The 18153-nt window shown below is 43.0% G+C and overlaps 1 protein-coding gene across 2 annotated transcripts in view; it reads left to right on the top strand.

Annotated features, from left to right (window-relative positions):
• LOC119379410 (insulin-degrading enzyme) overlaps positions 1–18153 on the top strand; it is a 439455-nt gene that overhangs the window by 369535 nt on the left and 51767 nt on the right. For both annotated transcript variants that reach the window (XM_049411974.1, XM_037648727.2), the window contains exon 26: positions 1176–1274. In XM_049411974.1, coding sequence (XP_049267931.1) covers positions 1176–1274 — 99 coding nt within the window. The remainder of the gene's footprint in view (positions 1–1175; positions 1275–18153) is intronic.

Raw genomic sequence — 18153 nt, 5'->3', positions numbered from 1 at the left:
AGATTGCGGTGCTGTAGGCTGCATTGCTATCATGGTGGCTGACTAAGCCATACGACTACTTTTGTTGCTTTTCTTGTTGGTTCACATTGCAGCTGTTGTGGCACCGCTTCGTTGCCTGTGCTCTAAAAGCGTTCTAGAAACGAAGAAGGAAAGCCCATTAAGGAAAGAAACGAAATAGGAGAGTCTCCAAAGTCACATTCTTGAAGCCTGTAGTGCAGCCATCTTGGTGGGCCTTTGCATGTGCAGTCTCCTCACCAAAGCCGATGAGCGTCAGACTTGCACTGCAGCAAGCTGCTGACCATGTGTGCTGCTTACACATATCAGAATAAAACCTTTGTGTTATTATGTGGCCCGTTGAAGATGACAAGAAAGCACAGTGATTACACGAGAGCCTGTGTTGCTGGTTGACACTTGCACTTTGAGCTTGCAGGATCAAAACACAATTTTCAAGCACATGTATACTACTGCAAATGCAATTGGTCGCGTGATTGGAATGTGTTGCGGGAAAAGCCTGGTTGAAAATTCTTGCCTCATTTTGCTGAAGCCATGAATAGTGAGAGCTTAACGGGCGCAGCTGCTATGAAAATGCATATATTTCAACCACCAGTCCCAGTGCTCCTTTGCAAAAAACAGTGCGTCACTTCTTCCACACACTCCAATGCAGCCAGGCTGGCTGAGGCCTCTCTTAAACTTTCCTTCCTCCATGAATACAGCTTGTTTCATCTATTTCCCTTTAATGTGATGAGTATTATTATTGGGTGAAGGGAAACACCTTCTAAACCTTGCTAAGCTACGTCCTACTACTGCCTTCATTGAGTGCAGTGGGCTTGAAGGTGACAGGCATCATTACAGCTGGCACCTGAAGAGCTTGGAAGCATGTGTCCAGCTGAATGGTCACTTGGCTGTGCAGCTGAGAAGACTTTCGTATTTGTTGGTTTGTGGTAAAGATTGTTTCTCTTCCCTAGAATTTTGACCTTTAGCATCCTTTAGATTTTTGAACTGTCCTTGAATTTTGAGTCGAATTTTCTGTACAGATCCTGTATTTGTCACTTTTTTTTAATCAGTATTAGAGCCTAAATATTTCAGTCATTGTTTTTTAAGGGCTGTCAATAGCTCAACAACAAGCTTGTGAAGTATGCAACTCATCCAGCCTTTCTTTTTGCTTTTTAAACAAGGAGCATATTGCTGCTGGAGCACCATACAGAAAGAAACTCTCTGTACACATCAAGTGCAGTGGACAGGGTGACACACCTGCAGAAACAAGCCCAACTAATGTATGTAGTTTTGATAATCTGTGGCTTTTTGATGAGTGTGACTTTGTATGAAGTTACTTGACTGATTTCATGACATTTGGCTTTTCTGCGAAACAGACATGCCATATGTGTGTAGTAATTTCAACTTGCTTTCAGGCCAAGTGGCTTCTCCGAGAAATGTTGTCCTTCCTTTGAACTTCCATTTGTTCTTATGGTTGATATCAGTGTATTACTTTGTAGAAATAGCCATCCCAAGAAAATCCATGCTCTCTGCTAGTATATTCTCGTGTCCAAACCTGATATGTCTAAACTCACTTGTAATGAATTTAGTTGATAATTCAGTTCAACCAAGTGTTGTCATTCCACAGTGTGTCTACTGGATCAACGAGCCATGATTTATAAAAACAATAACACAGTGGAATGAAATATGGTATATTACAACAAATGCCTCTACTACAAAATAGCCTGTACAATGAAGCATGCTATACGGCCTGGCCAGAATCCTACCTCTCCTTTGTATTGTGAACACTCCTGCAGTAAAGACCACCACAGCAAATTAGCCTGTTTAATGAAGGAATTTATATGTTCCCAATCACTGAATTGTTGTTTTATAGTGAATACGCTTAGCCACACACATAACATGCAGCAGTCAAAAGAAATGGAGTGACTTTTAAAGAACTATAAAAATATAAAGGGTGTTAATGCTGTGAACTACTCTCCTACCCTGGGCCAAGCTGACTTGGCTAGCAAATGAAGGGGCACGCTGGCATTTGATGTGCTGCAGATCTCTCTTTTCTCACCCCTCACCTCGATGGCACCGGGTCGGTGATGGTCGCGCATTCAGTAAGTTATACTATTGTGCAGAGAAAAAACATAGGCTATTTTTCGCTAAGTGCCGTTTGAATCTGCTTAGAATAAGCATTTGTTTTCTCTCTTATCTCATTTATTGGGGTCATTGAAGTGCGCAATGCATATAACGAAGAATTATCACGGTCCCGCACACTTTGTTATGCTGGCATTTTACTGTATAGCGTTGCTAAAAAACACTCAGTTATCTAAACCTGGTGAGCAGTCTGAAAGTTGTTTCCTCCCTTATTGGTATGAAAGATGTTGATGAGGTTTGTGTTGTTACACTATGGCTGTGTTCGGTTCAACCGTGGTGCATGGAACTGGTGCTGCAAAAGTTTAGATAGTGCAGGTGCAGCGTGCTTGTGGTGCCATCTTGTCCTTGTTTCTGTGTACTTCAGTCGAGCACATTAGTAAAGGCCTGTCATCTGCTGTGTGCCCGCATTAGTTGGACAGAAAACGTGTCGTAGGAGAGTAGCCTACTTGTACTTTCTGTACAGTTTGTTTGTCTTTGTATGGGATCTTCTACTGCGATAGACGCACTTTGAATCATTATAGAGCTTACCAACTGTGATAGCGAAGACGAAGACACTGATACACTGTTGTGCCAAGTCGGTTTTAATCTTGTTCACGGCACCTAAACATGATTCCTTACCACTGTGACAATGTGCAGAGAGCGATGCTACTTTTGATTGTCTCAGCCTCTGTTCTGGGGCTTGCCATCTGCAGCATGCCCCAGCTGAAGTCTTCAGCTGTTGTACTGGAGCATCTTTTGAGCATTTGACAGCCGCTGGCAAGGCTTTGGCATCATGAAGAACACAAAAATAATTGGCATCTAAAAATATGAACCGCTCAGATTTACCATCACAGTTCGCTGCCGAATGATTAATTCACTCACCAGCCATTGTGTTAAGTTGCGCACTGCTGGCTGCAACTTTCACACTGTTGGTGAGCACGGGAAATAATTGGTGTTGCATTATGTACATCCACGATCAATGCCGTGTTCTACGCATCATCTGCATTCAAGTTGCACTGCGACTGTACCACCTAGTGAGAAAATGCAGAAGTTCACTGCACTGCGGTGGCACCATTGCAGTACTGTGCTACAATTGCCATACACCATGCCATGCACTGTGGCACCATTCAGTGCCATGCACCATGAACCAGTGGAGGAGATGCAGGTGAATCTAAAAGACCTTATGCGGCATTGTCATGCAGATCTGTGCATTTCCAAGTTGAGGAAATTAATGGCTCATTCATTCATTCATTTTGTAGCATTGTGCAGCAAAGCAATGGGAAGAAGCTAGCTTTGTAGCAGCAGTTTATTTTCTCTGGTGTGTCTAAGGTAAAGTTGTTTTGCAAACAATACTTGCAGAAAATGTGTGTCACTTATAATTTTTTTGGCAACTATCAACCCACTAATCATCCGTATTGTTCTAGTGCAACTGCATGCAAAGTAATTCTAATCCTTCAGTGTGACCGATTCAAAACTTCAGTCACAACGAGGCTTGGATTTTTGGGCCTCAAGCCATGTTATGGTAATTACTGTTGATATTTTCATAATTGCAGTGTTTAATAAACTGCTTACATGCAGCTAAATCCATAGTAGTAGTCTGAGGCCACATTACGCAAATGATTACATTATATCATTAGGGTGTCTAACGACCGGGAAAACAGGGAAAAGTCGGCCGATTTTGAGCCACCAGGAAAAGTTGGGGAATTGTCAGGGAATTCAGTAATTGAGCAAGACATGTCGGGGATTATCTAGGTGGTGTACAAACACCCCAGCGAGTTTCCTCTGAGTAGCAGACAAGGTAAATGTTACTGGTAGTGAAGCTTCCATAGAAGCCCATACGTTCAGAAAATGGCTGCTCATCAGCTGCTCATGGGGCTTAGCGTCATCTGAGTGAGGAGGGAACACTTCTGGTAGACCACAAAATAAACGGGATGTGGCATAACATCCGGTAAAAAAGTGACGTCGTTTTGTTGGCACTAGCACGAAATTTAACCTGAAGGTAGTTTTTGTAGACCCCTGATCGCTAAGGACTTGCGTCATTACCATCCGAGGCGAGCCCTTGGCGAGTGCGCTTTAAGTCAACGCCAGCTGAACTAATATCGACTCATTAATAGACAGTGTACTGCCGTTTATTTCGCCTTAGTTTACTTACTGGTAAACTTTATTTTTGGAGCTTTTATTCTGCACTTATGACATCTTCTGCAGCAGCAGTGTACCTCTCATGTTTCCAGCATTGCATTTTTTGCTTCACATATACGCATGCACCTTGTGTGCAGGGTCGTCCACTCCTGGTAAGAAACATGGTGCATCGTGGCTGCGCTATGCGGTACGCTAGCGCACACGGTGCGGTCGCGCATCGGAGCTTATTGGCGCTAGCGCACTGGCATTGCGTGATCTCTTTTGAAGCGCTGGAGCGCTATGTTTGTTCTGCTATGAAGCACGCCTAACTGTCAGCATGCCAATCGGCATGTGCCACAACGGCGTTGCGGGAAAGTGCGCTTCGCTTACTGCAGTTTTCCGCTTAAAGCAACTGAGCAGTTCTTTTCACTGTCACAATCCTTGTTACCCAATAAACCACATATATCACATCAATATCTAAAAGATGTTTTTGGTGGAACCTTAGACATATCCCTCAGATGGTCCTTTTTATCCATTTTACCAAGAATCAACGTTGCCACAACCAACGATTGGCCGCCCGAATCACATTGAAAAAACGTTGACCGCATGTCGCATCTGGACGTTTGAAGCGTACTATCAACATCCTGTACTTGGAAGGAAGGTCAGATTTACGTCGCCCCCATGCATATGTGACGTACTGTGGAGATGCGCTAGCTACTGTACGTGGCCTTCCCCTAGAAATTCAATTAGTAAATGATGTGCCCACAGAGTTCTCAAAGCTTACGTTTGAAAATAATGCAATCCATATATACTTGCATGAGCTGCTAATGTAAGCTCTTAGAACTCAGTGGGTGCATCATTTACTAATCTGGAGTAGTTGTGTAAAGTTATAGGTACAAAAAACCGTAGGAGATATTCGTACTCAGTTTATTCTTCATAAACGCTATCACATGTAAAAGGTAGTAGACAGTAGCATTTAACGCTTTTCAGCAAATGGTGGTAGCTGATAGCTGCCCGCAAACAGCATTTTAAATAGACAACTTTACATGATATGCTGGCACACATTTGCTAACATAAGGGCTTGTTTTCAATGAGGGTGACCACTGGTTTACAATAGTCCTACTTGTAATGAAAATTTACAAAACAAAACTGGTTCTTAGTGTGTCTTCAGAACAAGGCTATCTCGATTCACAAAATACTTGTAATAACAGCCATGTTAAGAAAACTTGATGCTAAAGAAAAAGATGCACAAGTTGAACACAAGTACAACACTGAAGAAAAGTGTCTCTCTGGACTGACGTGGCCCGACAAATACATAGGAAGAGTAGCATCTGGTATACAAGTATACATATTTAGCTTCAGCGAGTCAGTACATTAACAACTTAAAGGGGCCCTGCAACACCTATCTTAGTTATATTGGAATAGTCTCATTATTGACGTATGACTCTTCACGAGTCATATGCCGCAAAAATTTTTCGAATCCGTCAAGTCTAAGTGGTCTTACCAAATTATAGAGATCACGTTCCGCAGCTTTCTCCCTCAACTCAACGCCGCGAGCGCGCGGAGAGCTAGGCAGTGAGTCGAGGGAGGGAGCGCAGACGAGCGAGGCTCTGCCCAAGAGCGCCGGCGGAAATTTTTTCTTCATTTTTTTCTCTCTGACGTCTGGGCGCAACCACGTGGTCTGTGCCGCCACTTCCGGTCGGCTTGCGTCGTTCTCGTCGAGCGGAGTCGATCGCACTGTGTATCGCGCGTGCTTGAAAACTGCGCGTCGGTTTGGTAATGTTGGGTGTGCACCTCGAACGCCGTAGTGTTTTCATCGCTTTGCCAACCATGGAAGCAAACCTGCGCGCTCGTTTGGAACGAATGACAGCCGAGATCGGTTTCGGCCCATACTCCGATACACCGCCTCGTAAGACGGCACTGGCAGACGACCCCGAAGCGCCGCCATTACCGGACGCCAGCATTGTTATCGGAGACATGCTGCACGGCTGCCTCGGTCGGTCGTGAGAACGTGCCGACGATGCAGTTTCCAGCTGACGAGGCAACACTCGAACGGCTGCCACTCTCAACGGCAACCGGCGATGGTCAAAAGCACAGAAATATTCACGATTTCGGCACTGCGCATGGTGAAGAAAACGCAACCACGCAACTACGAGCAGACGAGCTGTCGGTGAGACCGGAAGTGCTAATATTAATGTTTGTTCGGTGTTTTAACGCCATAACACAATATAAACATACATATTATGTACTTATTGAACTCAGAATTAACAATGAAGGTAATAATGAGGGTGTTATCGTGATTATATAACATCAGCCAATGGTGGAACTTCCGACAATCGCGTCATATATTGCGGACTAATACATCATTTGTCGAGAGAAGAGGGAGCGATTTTCAGCTGACTTTGAGAATTTATTGTAAATTCCAGGCCGTGCGCATCGCTATAATATTTGGCTCGCGTGTTCTCGGGAGCCTCGACTACCGATCGGCAGCGCGTTTTGACCCTGCTCAAAAAGTGTTGCAGGGCCCCTTTAATCATGTACAGTCGTGCTCAATATTACTTGCAACACAGGAGCGCGTGGCCTCACGAGCTTGTAGATCACTTATGGCTTCTTCTAGCCCTTGTTTGCACAAGTAAACGCGTTCTGTCACATGAAGATGATCACAAATAAGAATACTATATCATTCAGTTGTCGAAATGAGGGAAAGTTGAAGCTATGCGCAATCTTTGAGCTTGGGAGGCCACGCACACCAGTGTTGCAAGTCATATTGAGCGCGACTGTACATTGTGAACAAATTATATAAAAAAATGAAATTACAAAAAATGTTGAGTGAAACCTTCTGCAGCAAGAAAGTTGCATAGCACAGCAGCATGACAGCTTGCCACCAATATTGACATTGTTGATAAAAAAAAAACTGTTATGAAACAGAAGGCAGGAATGTAAGGCATTAGCATTAAAATGCAGCACTAAATAATGGCATGGCGAGATATATACACTGCCACAACAGTGAAGGAAAACGAAGCTTGAGAAAATGTACATAAATAAAGAACGATGCCGAAATACCTAGAATATGGCACCAACGTCAGGTGAAGTACTCCTACAGAAACGTCATGTAAAAGCTGTTGTAGTTGGGTAGCAATGTTAAAATAAGTGGCATATTTAAAAATCTTAAACAGATGAGTGAAAATGCATGCTACGGCTCACCAAGCAGTCACAGATATTGTAAATAGAAATGACTAGGTAGCAGACAAACAATACAGCAAGAGCCTACATTGCAAAATACAGCGTGTTTTTTAGGCAATATAGATTTGTTAATAAAAATCCAATGACAATAAGGCTCTCGTTGTTTTTGCACAGAAACATGATGTCAAGGCTGAAATACTTTGCCACAGCTAAAATGACACTTCTGTGACTAATTAACAATTGACTTGAGGGTAGTTGTTAATATTAGAAAGTTTTGGGGTATGACAATATATGGCATACCCTTTTTTTAGGAATCACAAAAGTTGCACATAATTTCAAATACTCATAATCGAATTGTAAGGGTAATACTGAAACTCATCGCATCCAGCATGCAGGAAACGCAACCATTTTTTTTTGCATCAGACCAAAACTACCAGTGACAAGGAAGTGACGAAATTTGAATGAAGGCATATCTTGGCCGTATCTTTTCGTAAAAAGCGGCAAATCATTACACTTGCGTCAGTGGATTACCTCACCTTTGCAAGCAGTGGTTGGTGCTTATTTGTTTATTTTGAACTGTGTGCCAGAAAAACGTAATATCAACCTTTTCTTTGTCTGTGAAACATAAAATTCAAGCAGCCACTGTGGCACTTCTCACAGACGAGCAAAATAATTTTTGCGCCTGTTTATAGTTTAAAGAGAAACAGATTAACATCACACATCCCACCCAAAAATAAGCTGTCCACTAGAGTATCTCAGAATGCGTGCTGATTTTCCTGACCACATTCTGATCCAGCACGCCTTGATTCAAATTTGGTCACTTCCTTGTCATGTGTAGTTCCGGTCTTATGCAACAGAACGTTTCCTGTGCGCCGGGCGCGATCAGTTCCGATTTTACCCTTAGAATTCGATGATGAATATTTAACTGCGTGCAACTTTCGCGGTTTCTAAAAAAATGTATGCCATAAAACGGGACGCACTACAAGTTACTAATATAAAAGACGGCCCTGAACGGAATAATTAAAAAGTTAATTAACGACTTTTTGTTAATTACTCGGATCAATATAATTTTAGCTGCTGGAATGTATTTCCATCTAGACATGAAGTTCATGTGCAATAACAACACGAGTGCAACTATCACAGAATTTTTATAAATGATCCATATTGCTTAAAAAAAAAAAACACTTTATATTTGAACAGGGTAGACTAAGAAGCTACAGAGCGCGACTAAAATTATTTCTATGATCTCACAAGGTTGGCAGCTGCTCCAAAAGTTTGCTGAACCCAGAGAGACCAGTAAGAACATTCATACTATATTAATTTCTGGGGTGTTACGTGCCAAAATCCCGATGATTATAAGGCATTCCGTAATGGAGGGCTCTGGAAATTTCAAAACATCAGAGGTTCTTTAATGTGCACCGACATCACACAGTACAGTGGCCTCCAGCATTTTCACCTCCATCAAAAGTGCGACTGCCACGGCCAGTAAGAACATTCACTGCACTAACAGATCGGTGTGACATATTAGGTAAAATAGGTAACAATTCACAATGTACAAGTAAAAATGTGACATGAGAAATGTGCAAAAGGAGAAAAAACACTGACTTGGCCCAGTGAGGTGGTCGTTCACCTAAACCTCAAGGTCATAACCATCAATTCTCAAAGGTCTTCAAGTAGAATGTGGGAAGCACTGACTGAAATGAACTGGTTATGTTGTGGTCACTTGAATTAATATGGCATCCTTTCTGCAACGACAAATCACAAATATCTTGCAAAAACACCAGCTGACATTAAGGTATCAGTTCATGTTGCAATGACAGTCACTCACTGCAGCTGCAGCTCTTTGTGAATGCTTGCTAGTTTCCATGAGATGAAATACCAAGGTCTGGTGGTGTGCGGTGCATGGGTGTGCTTCTTTATGTTCACACGCTGCATTTTACTCCGCGATGATACTAACTTGCTGCTGTTTAAGGCATCCAAGGATGCTAAACAGCTTTTGCGAGATGCCAGTAGACAAGATGCCTACAACGAAATTCGGCGTGCATGATCAGTGTATATGGCAGTCTGTGCTCCATCCGACGATGCTACTTGTGGCACTTCCCTCTATGATCAATGCAACTCAGTCACTGCAAGTGCTCGCGCTCTCAGGTGACCGAGAGTTCAAGGAGCAGTGACCACCTTCACCTTGCACTGTTTAAAGATAGCAGATTACATATTTCTGAAATAACAGACGTCCTATGCCTGCATTATGCAAGTTAGCTCTTGTTAGTACAGCACCTACAGAGTCACTGAACCATAAAGCGCACAAGACAAGGACAAGCAGAAAACATGAAACACGCTGGTGGAAGTTAAGAAGCTTATATTTAAGAGTGCGCGAAAAATACATGCAATACATATTCTAGATCACGCATGCACAGCTTGCGTGATCTAGAATTTATGTGAAATCGCAGGTACGAAAGCTTGTTGGGAGGCAGAGACTGGGTGATACAGAGACACAGGTATCACCCAAATAGATCAATTCCACCTCAATAATTTTGTAAGTCAGTCAACTGCTGTATTGGCTAAAAATTGTACAGGCTCGATAAAGCTAATTCGGTTCCGCAATGCTTTTATTTATTACAGCGTGCATCAAGAAACCCTTAATGCAGCTACTGCCATGCTATTCTAGTGTTCTTGGAAGCAATCACTTGGAGACCTTCTGCATACACCAGCATAATGTCCAATGCATGTTATAGACAACTGACTCTGCACAGTCAACTAACTGGCTGGTGTTTCGTTTTGCAAGTGAGCTTTGTGCTGCATTGTCTCACATATTCCTGTTTACTTAGCCTTTATAATTCTTAACAAAAGCAGCAGCCATCTGACCTATGAAATTATTGAGGCAGAACTGATAAATAATTTAGGCAATACCTCTACACAACATCCTTCCATATCTCTATCTCACAGTATAACTTGCAATATGACAAAACTTTTCTCCATGCTGCACACATGCGTTGTAAATCATGTTTTGCTTATAGTTGGGTCTGAAGGTTTGAAAGAGCTGTTGTAGGCATGTTTTTTGTGCACTATAAACTTCAAGCATGTCCAACAGTAACATTTCAAAATGTAAAAGGAGAATTACTGTCACATTGTATGTAACCATACAAGAAATAATCAAAGTTTTAATGCAAAGTGCGCAAAATGAGAAACTTAATTATAAACTGCGAAAATTGAAATTAGGCGAACTGGAAGCAGACAGATGTGCATATGCCAAAATACGCTTTCCAGAAAATAATACAGTAAAACCTCAGTGATACGAATCTCGCGGTGTTACCAAAAATATTCGTATCATCCGAAATTCGTATCACCAGAAAACATGGGAAATTAGTATGTGACAAAAAGTTGGCATACGTTTTCATTTAGTGTTTCTCAGGGCCGCAGCGACGTCATGAGCAGTTATGAATGACTGCCAGCAAAGTTTTTAGTCGTCAACTATCATACTTACACTCGTAAATATACGGTGCATGCGCTCGTGTGTAATTATTCAACCAGATGTCTTGTGCCCCGTGACCTCTAGTAGCCCCTTCCTAATCTTACTACGCTTTTCTGCATGACACATGAGTACTGCGGCGAAAGCAACTTAAAAAGCGCTTCGCACGCGATAGATAGCGGCCAAGCGCCTTTGCTAAGACCGTCCGCTTTGTCTCTTGGAGTCTTCGTCCACGTTTCATGGGACTTCATGACGGACCCGCAGCCCAGGCTTCAGTCTTGTTTCATAGAACGTCTGATTGCGGGGACATGGCTTGCATCGACGTGGCAGGCACGTGTTAACACAGTGCGAAGACGCTGCTGCCTCGAGCACAGGAGCACGCGTCAACGCGTTAAAAAAAAAAAAAAGCGCGACGTCAACGTCATTTGTAATCTAAACGCGAAGGCGCATAAAGGCCTCCAAGATTCGCGCGCACTATCTCGGAGGCAACGACGCACCGTTGAGGGTCGCGCAGCGCGCATGCCCGCGCGTGACTGCCGCGTCTTCCGCGACAGCGCGGGCAGCACCTGTTCGTACCTGTGCGCTCGCGTACGTTCGTATCAAACATCGCGGGGTGCAAATTAGTTCGCAACAACCGTACTCCAATACATTGCAGGCTAATGGGCCTTTGCCGGGACCACAGAAAAATTCGTATCACCCCGAAATTCGTACGAGCCGTGATCGTATCACCGAGGTTTTACTGTGCTATGGTGGTAATGATAAGCTAAGGCAAACATGTCCTGCCTGCAGACAATCTGGCACATTCCCTTCTTTGTTGATATGTATGTGCGCAGAGTGTAATCTGATATAGCATTCACGCTGCCCACCACAATCACTGCGCTAACCATTTCAGAAACCGCAATACAGTATGTCTATGCTAAATTGAATAATTTTGTTCTTGTTTAAAGCATGCTACAAGTTAAATTTGAAACTAGAAACAACATTTTACATGGTGTTTTTGCAAGCACAACAACATCTACCAATTTCGTTCTGTCGTACACGAGTCAGATGAGGCCACCTGCCATGCACTCGCACATTTCCCTTTCATAAAGATGGCAGAGGGCATCCCAGATATGGTAGTACTCGTATAACAGTTACGATGCTCTTTCAGATTCGATATTGCAAATTCGATATTGCAACTATTTGTTGCTCATGACTTCTAAGCCCTGTGAAATGGAGCATAAAAATTATACCCACTTTCATATTAGATCTGAGTGGCATTCCTCAGTAGGCCCTGTTTGGTCATAAGCATCCAAGGTAGAAACCATCTTCCAAAAGTCACAATGGTGTGTTCTGGAACATGATGCCTCAGGCTGCTGCGCAGGCCCCGCGAACAAACCCAAAACGCTACCTTCTCATATATGGCTCTCTTCCGAAGTGAACGACCTTGCCTCGCCTTTATTCGTCACAATAAGCAATTACTTAATGAAATTTTCTGAGGATTTACGTGCCAAAACCACGAGGCACGTCATAGTGGAGGGATCCTGAAATTTCGACCACCTGGGATTAACGTGCACTGACATCGCACAGTACACGAGCTTGCAGCATTTCGCCTCCATCGAAATGCGACCGCCACAGCCGGGATCGACACACATCTTTCGAGCAATCACTTAAGGTTCATAAACGTGTGAGCAATCGAATTCAAAACTACAGGACTACCACCGTTACGGTGAAGTTCCGACGGCGTCGTACACAAGTGAGCTAATAAGACGCCTTAAACTCATAATTGAAACGGGCAAGCACACTACAGCCCATTATCTACCATTACAGATGACCCAACGCGTAATAAGACATCAAGACTAGCGTAAACTATAGCGGGCGGCCAATATGCTGAATATATCGAGTAGAGAACGGGGCCTATATATACGCATGCTGTGAGGCGAAGCGAAGGCACAGGCCCTGCACTTTGTTGCACAAGAACGTTGCAGACAGGAGTAAAATCAAGAAAACGTAAAGAACACGCGAAACCCACTCATGCGAACCTCGTTTCGAGACTTGAAGCGCTGGAATGAGCGCAATACTTCCTGCGTGTCCCGCTCTTTCTGTTATATCAAGGGAGGTCGATTCCACGAAAGATCGGAAAAGGGTGTATATTTGATGTTTCCGATTTTCCTGATAATTTTGTATGTTGTGCACATATGATTGCACAGCACGAAATCGCAGTTCGTTTTCAAATAAAAATTTTTTTCAACACAGCAAAATTCGACAAGTGTCGCCGGTTGACGACGACCATTTTACGAAGAATGCGTTTTCGTAACTTCGGAACCATGCTGGCAGCCACTGAAGCTATATATTACAAATATCTTTCTTTTTGGCGGAAGTAGAAGTAAAGAGGAAATAGCTCTTATCATTTCATGGAATTCTGAGTAAATTATGTATTTTTAAAAATTCACGAAAAACGCTGCGTTTTTGAAAATCAGTCAAATTTGGGACGCTATGGCTACTTCTGTGAACATCTTAGCTTGTTCATATTTGCAGTATGAATAGGCCTTTATGTGAATAATGAACCTCTGCATTTGTATTTCTCTAATAATTTTCAAAGTAGTAAATTTTCATGCTCGAAACACCAAAAAGAGAAAAGTGCTCCTCCATTCAAAAATCTATAATAAAAAAAACCCAATCTCAATTTTGTTCAAAGTCCTCCAAAATGTTCTCAAAGGACTGCAGAATGATATTATGAAAAAACATGTTGCATCATTTTTATTACAACAAAAGCAGAAAATGTCAAACATTGTGTTTCCAGAGCGTGGTGGCTACTGCGCAAAGGACATCTCTAGTAACAAGAAAATACAGTAACACGTCTTTTTTCTTTTCTGAGCTTCGCTAAACAACAGTAAGGATCTATGGTCGGAAATTGGGAACTGTTTTGTAAAGAAAAAGACCGTTACAATTAAATGCATTCGCGTGGTTTGCGACTTCACGCCAGTGTTAGACATCCCTCAGTCCACAGTATGCACTTTCAGTTGTAGCCTCCTTTTCTTTCATCTACTTCAGTTGAGTATAATTCATATCTTGAGTGCTAAATAACGCATTCCCTCCATGCGTCTCTTATGATGATGTGCTGTGCCAGAATTGAGAGATTGGTATAAAAGCCAAGGTCTCTTCATGAATGGAAATGAATTTCTGGAGAGCGGTCGCCAAGAGGTGTGGTTTTTGTTGGCCCAAATGTGTACGTTGTCAAACCTTATGTGATCAATGCAGAGTTTAAAAAGAATCGATTACGTGAAGATTGGTGGCAGCAGTTCTGGCCACGGACAAAACACGTTTTGTTTGCATTGCATCTGCTTTGTTTTGCATATCCTTCTTTCTCTTGAAGGAGTGCTGGCAGATCTGGTTTCCCTCTTGAATTGAGCGCGCATCCTGCTTCATGACCCTCCGCAAAAGAGTCTCGATCCGATATCTTCTACGTAACGAAAATTCTGCTGCAGCGGAATTTTCTTTTTGTGCACCATGAGGCAGTCCGTACAAAATCTCGGCCATGGCTATAACCCCTACCCATAGCCACCTTCAGAGCGTAGGATAGTGATCGCATCAAAGTGAAGCACAATTTGGATGCTTAACTTCTATCTCAGGTGGTGTTTGGCTGACTGGCACAGCCGTACTCGTTGCTGTCGTCTGCTCAGGCGAGCGTCTATCGCGCCGCCCTTTGCACCTGTCCGCCTAACGCATGCTACTCCGTTTACACGATGGCGTGTAGCGCGGGCCACTCGATCCGCCACACGATGCGCACGGTGCGGATCCAGAGACCGGGCGAGAGAGCGACGAGCGGTGAAAAATATATCGTGTAACCAACGCAATCGACACCCCAGCTTTTTCTCGTGCATAGCGACAAAGCCTGGCAAAGAATGTGTGGCTGCTGTGCTTAGGTTGCACTGCGGTACTCGCCGTTCACCACTGCCGCCATTTGCGATTTCTCACATTCTTACAATGCATGATCGACTCAGCTACACATATTTCGCGTTTAGCTTCGTTACTTTTATATAAGCGCATTTACTAAAAAAAAAATTATCCAGAGGAATGAAAATGTCCGTGCTGCCCGTCGACGAGGAATGTAAGTGGTGTCGCAAATGCATTTAATTGGAACGATGTTTTTTTTTTCTTTACAAAACAGTTCCCACTTTTCAACAATAGATCATTACTGCTGTTTAGCGAAGCTCAGAGAAGAAAAAAGACGTGTTACTGTATTTTCTTGCTACTAGAGATGTCCTTTACGCAGTGGCCACCACGCTCTGGAAACACAATGTTTGACATTTTCTGTTTTTGTTCTAATAAAAATGATGCAACATGTTTTTTCATAATATCATTCTGCAGTCCTTTGAGAACATTTTGGGGGACTTTGAACAAAATTGAGATTGGGTTTTTTTATTATAGATTTTTGAATGGAGGAGCACTTTTCTCTTTTTGGTGTTTCGAGCATCAAAATTTACTACTTTGAAAATTATTAGAGAAATACAAATGCAGAGGTTCATTATTCACATAAAGGCCTATTCATACTGCAAATATGAACAAGCTAAGATGTTCACAGAAGTAGCCATAGCGTCCCAAATTTGACTGATTTTCAAAAACGCAGCGTTTTTCGTGAATTTTGAAAAATACATAATTTACTCAGAATTCCATGAAATGATAAGAGCTATTTCCTCTTTACTTCTACTTCCGCCAAAAAGAAAGATATTTGTAATATATAGCTTCAGTGGCTGCCAGCATGGTTCCAAAGTTACGAAAACGCATTCTTCGTAAAATGGTCGTCGTCAACCGGCGACACTTGTCGAATTTTGCTGTGCTGAAAAAAATTTTTATTTGAAAACGAACTGCGATTTCGTGCTGTGCAATCATATGTGCACAACATACAAAATTATCAGGAAAATCGGAAACATCAAATATACACCCTTTTTCGATCTTTCGTGGAATCGACCGGGAGTGGATGAGGCAAGAGAAATGAATGTCATCAAAATGTCTAGTCCCTAAATGCACAATGAAAAGGCAAAACGGCTCAAGTTTACCCTCCGCGTCACTGACCGGTAGCACAAAACGAAAACCGCCGTCACACACACGTGAAACATACGTACACAGTTCCTCGAGGTACACGTAGTCAGTGTAACTTGACTATGAACACTGTGCTCATAACACAGCATGAAGCGTGGACAGAAGACACAGCAACCACAACAATGACATAAACATAAGCAGCCCGCCAAAAGCGATGGATGGATGGATGCTATGAGCGTCCCCTTTATAACGGGGTGGGGACAAGTGTGCCACCTGGCTCGACAAAAAAGAATCTTTCCTTTTTTCTTTTTTTTAATGTTGGCCTAATGCCTCTACTTCGATGAAATCTATCTTACTACAGGAAAAAAAAAACGTAAATTCTCAGCCCAGTTCTCTGCCCTTTACGGCAGACTGTCCCGAATTTTCTCATTCAACAGGTGGTTAACACACAGACAAAAATGACTACAGATAGTACGGGAGTAGCTGATATAAAATATATGCGCTCTGTTTCCAGGGGTCCATTCAAATTTAAACGGACACAAGACAAAAAATTACCTTGCATTTTAATTTTGTAATTTGTAAGTTAGCCTTGCACAACACTGTAAGCACTCTCGCCGAGAGAAGGTGCTCCGAAAACCAAAAAACGCGCAAAAAAAAAAAAATGCGTGACAATTAATGCGGCTTCAAGTTCCCGCGCCAACTTTCCGTGACGTCAGCTATATTGAAGGAGTCTGCTAAGGCCCACATCATTGCTTATTAATCGGTACAAATGACAGTGAACTCCCGTTAAGACGAACTCGGTTAAGACGAATTCTCGCTTATACCGAACAACACGGGACCATTTGTTTGGTTTCCCATAGACTCAATGCAAAAAAAAATTCGCTTAAGACGAACCGCCCAACCGCGTTCTTCTGTTAAAACGAACTTTCGCGGTGATCGACAACGCTAGCGATTCTGCGAAACGAACACTGCAGTCTTGGTGGGGCATTCAGGCGACCGAGAAAAAGCAAAAAAGATGAAAAAAAAAGCGCTTCCCGGAGCAAAGATGTGAAGCAAATCGCCACGCTGAGGGCGCGAGATAAATGAAGAAGACCGGTCAGCGGATAAAGCCGGTATCCCCCCTCACCCCCAGCCTGTGGGTGGGGGAGGTGTGGGCTTTATCAGCAAAGAAAGCAACAAAAAGAGTGGGGGATTTACAACTTGGACCCTCAAGCCATTGCGTCCTTTTGTATTCGCCCCCGTTCTTCGGTTTCCCAGCTGGAGTACAAAGGAGAACAGAAGAACACAAGAGCTTGGGGCCCCTCCGCCGTGGTCTGAGGGGCAAACGCAAGGGGAGTGGGGGAAAAAAAAAGAAAGCGACAACGGAACAAAAATGGTCTGTGCATTACAATCGAGTACGAAACCGAAACCACAATCGCGGCGCACTCCCGTTAGAGGGGTCAGGTGCATTGTCATCGCCATCACACAATGGCGGCCGAGCACATTTTGTGGTCTGTTCGCGTTGGTTCGCGCAGGACCTGTGTGCGTTGTATCTGTTCCCAGTGAAGTGCAAATTGTGATGAGCCATTTTGATTATGGAAGCGCACGACAAGGGAGGGCTGTTTTGCACAGTGAATATAGCTGCGTTGTGTCTTTTTCGTGGCGAGGCTTGTGACCGTGAGTAGCCCGAGGGGATATCTTCAGCTGCACGTCGATCAGGAAAAGTTACTACGGGCCGAAAACGGGAAAATATCCGGACCTCGAAGAAAACCTTGCAGATTTTCTTAAGCAACTCAGCGTATAATGACTTTCTCAAGGCAACAGCACGCGACCGAGGCGTATCCAGAAGTGATCTTAGAGCCAGCAAAACAGGCTCACAGAAGAAAACGAACTGCCAGGACAATAAATTTTACATTCTTTAAAGGAAAATTGGGCTTGTCTCTTAATTTTTTTTTTCTAATCGCCAACATAGGAGTGTGTTACAGTTTTATCATTAAATGTGGTGGCAAACATCTTCACGAGCATTTTTATTTTTGAACACGCGAAATCGGGTGCTCGTAAGATTCGTGTAAATACTTTGCTTGAAGGCATAGTTTTTATCTAGATGAGCCAAATAAATACTTTTTCTTGTCTTTTTGCCCCCATTGTAAGTCTACTTCATTCAGTGTTTTCAAGTAACATATTTGTATGCACTTGGCATATTAGCATCTCTCTTTTTGGGGGCACTTCTGATAAGCCGAACTCCTGATAAGACGAACAGATGACCG

This window comes from Rhipicephalus sanguineus, chromosome 1, assembly GCF_013339695.2.
Source record: "Rhipicephalus sanguineus isolate Rsan-2018 chromosome 1, BIME_Rsan_1.4, whole genome shotgun sequence".
Taxonomy (NCBI): domain Eukaryota; kingdom Metazoa; phylum Arthropoda; class Arachnida; order Ixodida; family Ixodidae; genus Rhipicephalus; species Rhipicephalus sanguineus.
Note: the sequence above shows the minus strand (reverse complement) of the source record. Positions and strands in the feature narration are given on the sequence as shown.